The 7,583-nt window shown below is 47.1% G+C and overlaps 2 protein-coding genes across 2 annotated transcripts in view; both read right to left on the reverse strand.

Moving 5' to 3' along the window:
* Positions 1 to 488, reverse strand: part of c2h15orf48 (chromosome 2 C15orf48 homolog) — a 1,879-nt gene extending 1,391 nt beyond the window's left edge. The window contains exons 1-2 of the mRNA XM_037693308.1: positions 428 to 488; positions 83 to 138 (exon numbers count right to left, since the gene is read on the reverse strand). Of these exons, the coding sequence (XP_037549236.1) occupies positions 83 to 118 (36 nt within the window). The 5' untranslated portion in view covers positions 119 to 138; positions 428 to 488. The remainder of the gene's footprint in view (positions 1 to 82; positions 139 to 427) is intronic.
* Positions 489 to 660: 172 nt separating this feature from the next.
* spata5l1 (spermatogenesis associated 5-like 1) lies at positions 661 to 6,687 on the reverse strand. The gene is made up of 10 exons (XM_037697174.1): positions 6,079 to 6,687; positions 5,317 to 5,502; positions 2,538 to 2,822; positions 2,269 to 2,454; positions 1,911 to 2,069; positions 1,636 to 1,845; positions 1,332 to 1,559; positions 1,125 to 1,259; positions 929 to 1,054; positions 661 to 850 (listed from the first exon to the last, which is right to left on the reverse strand). Exons 1-10 carry the CDS (start codon positions 6,667 to 6,669, stop codon positions 713 to 715), a joined length of 2,244 nt encoding a protein of 747 aa, XP_037553102.1. The 5' UTR covers positions 6,670 to 6,687; the 3' UTR covers positions 661 to 712.
* Between the last annotated feature and the right edge of the window lie 896 nt (positions 6,688 to 7,583).

The raw sequence follows: 7,583 nt of genomic DNA on the forward strand, positions 1-7,583 counted from the left end.
CAACAACAACAACAACAACAACAACAACAACAACAACAACAACAACATGTACTCGCTGGATTTAGTCCCAGAGACCACTCACCTCCTTCCTCTTCTTCAACAACTGTAAAAACGACATTTGTCAGAAGGTCCAAACACCTACAGAGGAGAATCAGAATCAGTTTATTATCGCCATGTCAATGAACGAGGTTCACAAACTAGGAATTTGCTTCGACATAAGATGCGAATAGTAGTAAAGTAAAATAAAGTAAAAATTAAGTAAAAATGAGAACATTACATAAGACATAAGCCTGTGTACACCCACAAATAAAGTAAAATTAAAACCATAACATAACCATATGTAGGAGAGAGCTTGAGTGAGGAGTTAACATCCTGAGCTTCATGAGGATGGAGGAGGACAGGACCAGGATCAGGTCTCAGGTCTTACCTGCAGCTCTGAAATCCCTGACGCCTCTTAGTCCTGCAGGGTGAAGCAGCAACAGATGAAGGCTGGGCGGGAGGTTGGACGAGGTGAAAGGCACGTAGACAGATGCATCTTCCTGTATTGTAATGCAGCACTAAGGGCACAACATCCACTTAATGAACATCAGTGTCAGCGTGTAGCGCCCCCCAGTGGTCACACTGAGAATCAGGGTCAAAACAGGCTGGAGTTTTGGTTGGACTGATTTTATTGCTATATTTGTGCATTAATACATGAACAGAGGAGGTTAAATCATGTGGGCGGAGCCAGATAAGCTTTGATCTGCTGAGCGGTGAGAGAAGGACTCGTTCTATTGAGACAACGAAGGAAATGAGAGTGTCTGATGGACGAAGCCTCCAAGTTCTCTTCATCTAACGCCAGGAGAGCAGCCTGGAAAATAAAACATAAACCTCTGAGTACTCGTGTGAGTCTGACTTTTGTATTTACATGCACCTGACACACTATTACCTCTTTGCAGAGGTTCTCCAGGTCTGCTCCAGAGTACAGTTCTGTCTTAGCAGCCAGCTCCTTCAGACACACGTCATCGTCCACGGGCATGGACGAGGTGCAGACCTGCAGGATGGAGAATCGGGCCTAAAAACACAAAACCACGCTCCGGTCAGGTCAGTTCATCACAGACAGAAGATCTTCCTGGAAGGTTTACCTGTTGGTCAGGTGGGGGCACATATATGATGTGGTCCAGCCTGCCCGGCCTGAGGAGAGCGCTGTCCAAACACTCAGGTCTGTTGGTGGCAGCGACAACCATCACGTCCTTGTTGCAGACCTCCTGAAGATCCAACTGTAGGGAAACAAAAACAACTCAGAACTCAAGTCCCGTTGTTTCAAGCAGAGGTTGTGACGTCGGTATGACCTGTTTCTGCATGTGTGGTTCCTCCCCTCCCCCCGCATGCAGGATCTTCTCCGTTCCTCTCCTCTCCAGGGTCTTCAGGCCGATCCCATCCATCTCATTCAGGAGCACAGACAGCAAGCGGGTCTGAACGCTGTTAAGGTTCTGACCATTTGATCGTGAGCCGATCAGAGAGTCAATCTCGTCTAGGAACAGGATGCAGGGAGCGCAGGCCCGGGCCTGCAGGAACAGCTGCAGGAGCGCAGAGGGACTCGGATGATTGGAGGCGAAACAAACAGGAAGTAAAGATGGACACTGATGGACTCACCTGAGCTAAAGCTTTCTCTGAGTCTCCGATGTAAGGAGAGTACAGCTCGGCGCCGCTGACAGACAGGAAGCTGCAGCGGGAGGACGTGGCTGCAGCTCTGACCAAAGACGTCTTAGCACATCCAGGAGGTCCATAAAGCAGGACGCCACGAGGACGGCTCAGGCCCAGACGGACAAATGCCTCGGGGTGTCTCAGAGGCCACTCGATGCTCTTTTAACAGAAAACAATCATTTAGCTTTGATTGACAAACGAGGACTGATAACTCGTTTACCTACCTGTCTCAGTTTGAGCTTGACATCCTTCAAACCTCCGATCTGCTCCCAAAGCAGCGGCAGGACCTCCATCCTGCCAGGACTGCTCCTCAGGCAGGACGGACCCACTGTCCTCAGAGCCTCCAGGAAGTGTTTCAGATCCACCTGACGTTCTCCTGAACCCTGCAGAGATGGACAGAGACGCAGAGACAGAAACCTGTTAAAGTTGGAATAAGTGAAAAGAACTGAATCATCCAAAGTTTAACATCAGAACTCCTGAACAGCTGATCGGATCGGTACCACAGCTCAGTTAAATCTTCTGAACTTCTGCCCAGAGAATCTCTCAGAACCTGTCTGACTCTCAGCGTTCTGTTGGGTTCACCTTCACGGTTTCCCTCAAAGCGTTCATGGCAGCTTCTCTGCACAGAGCGCTGAGATCCGCTCCGACGTATCCACTCGTTATCTGGGAGAGTTCTGCGATGTTCAGACCAGGACACACGGGCATCTTCTGACACAGAACCGACAGGATGGATGTTCTCTGCTGCAGAGTCGGAGCTCCGATGATCAGCTGCAGGAGGAAAACACAGCTCAGAGCTCACAGGTTGAAATATGAATAACTCAGGTGTTAAAAAACAAATCAAATCACTTTACCTCCCTGTCAAACCTGCCGGGCCGCCGTAGTGCCGGGTCCAAGCTGTCCGGTCTGTTAGTGGCTCCTACGATCAGGAACCGATCGGACTGATCCATCCCGTCCATCAGAGTGAGCAGCTGAGCCACCAGCCGGTTCTCTGGTGCTGACGACCCGGTTCTCTTTGGGAACAGAGAGTCCAGTTCATCCAGGAAGAGAACGCAGGGACCTTCTTCTGCTTCGGACTGAGCGCGCTCAAACACGGCCCGCAAAGTCTCCTCGCTCTCACCCGGCCGTGACCCAACCACCTGGAAAAAAGATTTCCAGCAACAATAATTAATGGTAATTATCGTCAGAATCAGTGTTAATTATTGTAAGAATCAACTGTTTTTATCGTCAGAATTTACGGTAATTATTCCTCCGCAGAATTGCCCCCAACATGGTGGAGGGTTTGGGGTTTTTATTGCCTCTTGTCCTGTCCGGCATTGTGACACTCGGAATTATTGTCTGTGTCAAGCTGAAAACGGGGACACTTCCCTGAAGCCAAAGTTGGTGGTCGAACATTTATATATTTATTTATTTATTTCTATAGCGCTTTACACAACCACGGTGATGATGACCAAAGTGCTTAACAAAAACAGTAATTAAAATGACAACAAGCTAAACGCAAGAAAAAACAATAAAATAACAAAAAGAGAACCAGAAATGTCAACACATGTTTAAGGACTAAAAGCCTGTTGGAATAAAAAAAGTCTTGAGCTTCCATTTAAAAGGGCCAAGTTCAGTAATCTGACGTAGATCAAGTGGGAGCTTATTCCAGAGTCGAGGTGCAGCCGCAAAAAAGGCACTGTCACCCCAGCGTTTATATTTTGTCCTTGGAACAGAGAGCAAGTTTTTCATTGGCTCCTGGGGCTCAGCCAGGCCTAGCCCGAAAGAAAGAAAGGAAGCTGCCCCCACATGGGCCAACTACCTGCAAGGAGGAGCATAAAGGTCAGGTGCAAAGCAAGCTGTGTGGCAGGTGAGAGAGGCTCCCTGGCCATGCTGATTCCTGGTGGCACAGACTAGCTCTATAGACTTGGACTGTCACCTCACTGGCGGATAAGAAGCCGGAGCTCGTATGTGAGGTTGAGCGGTATCAACTAGATATAGTTGGGCTCACCTCTATGCACAGCTTGAACTCTGGAACCCAACTCCAGGAGATGGGTTTGACTCTCTCCTACTCCAGTTGCCCAGGAAGAGAGGCGTCGGGCGAGTATGGGGATACTCACAAGCCCCCAGCTGAATGCCTCGGTGTTGGGAGTTTTCCCTGGTGAGCGAGAGGGGAGATTCTGACTTGTTTGTGCTTGAGCATCAAACATCAGTTCAGATTACTTGGCCTGTCTGAGGAATCTGGATGTTGAGCTGGAAAGGGTGCCATCTGGGGATTACCTTGTTCTACTGGGTGACTTCAATGCCCATGTGGGCAATGACAGTCATCTGGAAGAAGATGATTGGGAGGAACGACCTTCTTGATCTGAAAAGGAATGGTGTTTGCTTATTGGACTTCTGTGCTAGGCCTGGGCTGTCCATAACAAACACCATGTTTGAGCATAGCGCGGTACCAGGCCACCTTAGGCCAAAAATCGTGTCGTTGGACCTGTGCTGTGATCCTATGTGTTGAACACTCGGCTAAAGAGAGGGGCAGAGCTGTCAACTGATCACCACCTGGTGGTGAGTTGGATCCGGTGGTGGAGGAAGCTGCCAGACAGACCTGGTAAACCCAAACGCATAGTAAGGTTAAACTGGGAACATCTGGTGGAGCCCTTGGTCCATGCAGCTTTCAACTCACACTTCCGGGGGAGGTTTTTATTTTCCCCGGTGGAGGTCGAGGACGTGGAATCTGAACGAGCTATGTTCAGGGCCTCTACTGCAGATGGGGCTTCCAGGACATGTGGCCTGAAGGTCATTGGTGCCTGTCACAGCAGCAACCCAAGAACCCACTGCTGGACACCAGCGATGATGGAGGCTGTCATGATGAAGAAGAAGGTCTTCAGGGCTTGGCTGTCCAGGTACAGGGTAGCCAGAAGGACTGCAACTTTGGTGGTTGTGGATGCAAAAACTCTGGCATGGAAGGAATTCATGGAGGCCATGGAGGACTTCTGGTTGACTTTGAGGAGGTCCTGGCATTTGGCAACTCAAAAGAAAAAAAAAGGAAAGTGGGGTCCTTACCTGTGTTTGTGTGTTATGGATCATGACACAAAAAACCAGAACCTGGATCCAAGCAACTGAAATGAACTTTCCTTCACAGGGTGGCTGGGCTCAGCCTTAGAGATAGGGTGAGGAGCATAGTCATCCGGAGGACGCTAGGAATAGGAGTAGAGCTGTTGCTCCTCTGAATCTAAAGCAGTCAGCTGAGGAGGTTCATCTGATCAGGACACCTCCCTTTGGAGGTATTCTGGACATGTCTCACTGAGAGGAGACTCCGGGGCAGACCCAGAAGTCTCTGGAGGGCTTATAGATCCTCCCAGAAGGAGCTGGATAGGGTCTCTGAAGAGAGGGAGGTCTGGGTTTCTCTCCTGGACTTGTTGCCTCAGCGACCCCTCCACAGATCAGAGGAAGAAGATGGAGATTAACGATAATAATGATCAGACTGCAGTTCTGTCTGAGAATAAAGACAATTTCATTTTAGTTTTAACTTTGTGGTTTATTTTTAACTTGTATTTATTTATTTAAGGTTTTACTAAATGGCTTTTTTCATCCACAAATTAAATCTGAGAACTCGTCTCGGTGCCCAACACCAAACAGAGATCAGATTATTTGTACCTCTGGTCCACGGACCACCACCAGGCTGGCTCCCACCTCCTGGACCACCTTTTGGACTGACAGGGTCTTTCCAACTCCTGGAGGCCCGATCAGGAGTACCCCTCTGGGACAGGAGACCCCTAGAGACCTCAGGGTGTTGGGATAGACCAGAGGCAGCTGCAGTATCTCTCTCAGGGACGATGTCACCTGCAGGGGACAAAAAACAGTGTTGGACGGTCCACACTTCCAAGTAGACCAGAGACACGACATTTCATGGCAAACACAGACAGAGCTAAATGGAGAACCTGGAACGGAGTTAAAGCGAAACATCAGCTAAAGGCAGCAAAAACACCAGCTAAAGGCTGTAAAAAAAACATCAGATAAAGGCTGTAAAAACACCAGCTAAAGGCTGCAAAAACATGAGCTAAAGGCTGTAATAATACCAGCTAAAAACTGTACAAACACCAGCTAAAGGCTGTAAAAACACCAGCTAAAGGCTGCAAAAACACCACCTAAAAGCTGCAAAAACCCCAGCTAAAGGCTGCAAAAACACCAGCTAAAGGTTTCATAAACACCAGCTAAAAGTCTGCATAACACAAGCTAAAGGTTGCATAAACACTAGCTAAAATCTGCAGTAACACTAGCTAAAGGTTGCATAAACACCAAATAAATAATGCAAAAACAACAGCTAAAGTCTTCAAAAAGCAAGCGGTAGCAGAATGTTAGCTAAAAGCCGTAAAATAGTAGCTAAAAGCTATGAATAAGTAGGGTCAACTAACGGACCTCCTCCAGTCCTCCTAGTGGGGGGTTCTGCTGGTTCTGAAGCTGACTCTTGTAAAACCGGACTGTCTGGACCCCGGAGACCTCCACAGCGGTTTTTGAGGTGATTAATCCAGAACTACCCGAATCTGGACTGATGTGGTCCACAACAGCATATCTCATCGGTGTTTCATAATCCTCCAGGTTTATGACGAACCCCTGATGGACAGAAATCCCCCTCAACAGATCCCTCACGAGCTCATGGACAACCCGACCAGAAGTTCTCCTGTAGTCCGGACTTTGGACCACCACAGTCACTGTGACAGCCTTCAGTTTGGGGCAGGGTACAGGTCTCAGCTGACTCGGGTCCAGGATCAGCTGTGAGGGGATCCCAGAGATCAGACCGCGGCTGAAACACTTCAGGTCCATCTGCAGGAAGTCCTCCGACAGGTCCGAGCGTGGCCAGGCGGTGCAGATGCAGCTCCCGCCGGGAACAGAGACCAGCAGCGGGGAGCCCAGTTTCAGACCCAGCGCCGACATAAGACCCGGACCCAGCCTGCATCTCTGAGAACCCCGGTCCGAAGGATCCACAGACACGAGTCTCAGAGACCGCATAGTTCATCAGAACCCACCGGAACGTCAGCAGGACAAAACCCAAAACTGAACCAGAACTATGCAACTTTAGCTACATGCTAACTAGCTAACCGGCTAGTTACAATAAAAATTTCCCTGCGTTGATTAGTTTAATTAAAAAGGTTTTATGTAATTCAGTAAAGTTGTGGTGAACTGACATGTTTAAGGTTTTACAGCAGGCAGTAACTTTTAGCTTTTATTATTATATTATTAGCCACCGTAACTATAAGCTATAAGCTACGACAAGACCAATGTTTACAAAAACCATGTGGCGTCTTCTGAAAAAGATGGACAACAAAAACCTTGTCATGGGTTCCGCTAAGCGTCTATTGTTTATTTGTCATATCAATCATTCAACCTTTATTTAGACAGGTAAATCCCATTGAGCCTCGAGGACTCATTTACAAGAGAGACCTGATTTCAACAAAGAAAGATGACAACAATGGACAACATCAACAATAATAAACAATTATAAAAAGTCATAATACAGTTTTTTTTTTTTTACAAATAGGATGGCTAAAAGGAAAAGGTAACAAAAAAACAAAAAACAGCTAGATTCTAAGGCGAATGTAGAAAACTAAAAACAGGAACATGTCTGCATTGCATTACATGTCTGCATATGCAGGTTAACACAAGGTCAGCTATGCAATGAAATATTCAGGATGAGAAGAACTGATTCGACTCGCTAAAAAACAAACAAGAAATACTAAAGCCTGTAATAAAGGAACAAATAAAGTACCAAAAAGTGAAAAATAAATATATTTACAAGGTCCAAAAGAAATACATTAAACAACAACAACATAGAACATAACGGTACAAGTAGGATGAATTAGTAAATAAATATTTCACAAGTAATAATATTAGTGGTATTAGGTAGTATTATATATATATATATA

The sequence above is a fragment of the Nematolebias whitei genome, chromosome 2 (assembly GCF_014905685.2).
Source record: "Nematolebias whitei isolate Nwh7 chromosome 2, NemWhi1, whole genome shotgun sequence".
In the NCBI taxonomy this organism is placed as follows: domain Eukaryota; kingdom Metazoa; phylum Chordata; class Actinopteri; order Cyprinodontiformes; family Rivulidae; genus Nematolebias; species Nematolebias whitei.

Coding starts and splice junctions, on each gene's coding strand:
- spata5l1 (XM_037697174.1), bottom strand. CDS start 6,669: ATGCGGTCTCTGAGACTCGTGTCTGTGGATCCTTCGGACCGGGGTTCT. Junction 2,455..2,537: donor CCGGCAGGTTTGACAGGGAG/GTAAAGTGATTT, acceptor TTCCTCCTGCAG/CTGATCATCGGAGCTCCGAC. Junction 851..928: donor TGGAGAACCTCTGCAAAGAG/GTAATAGTGTGT, acceptor TTTATTTTCCAG/GCTGCTCTCCTGGCGTTAGA.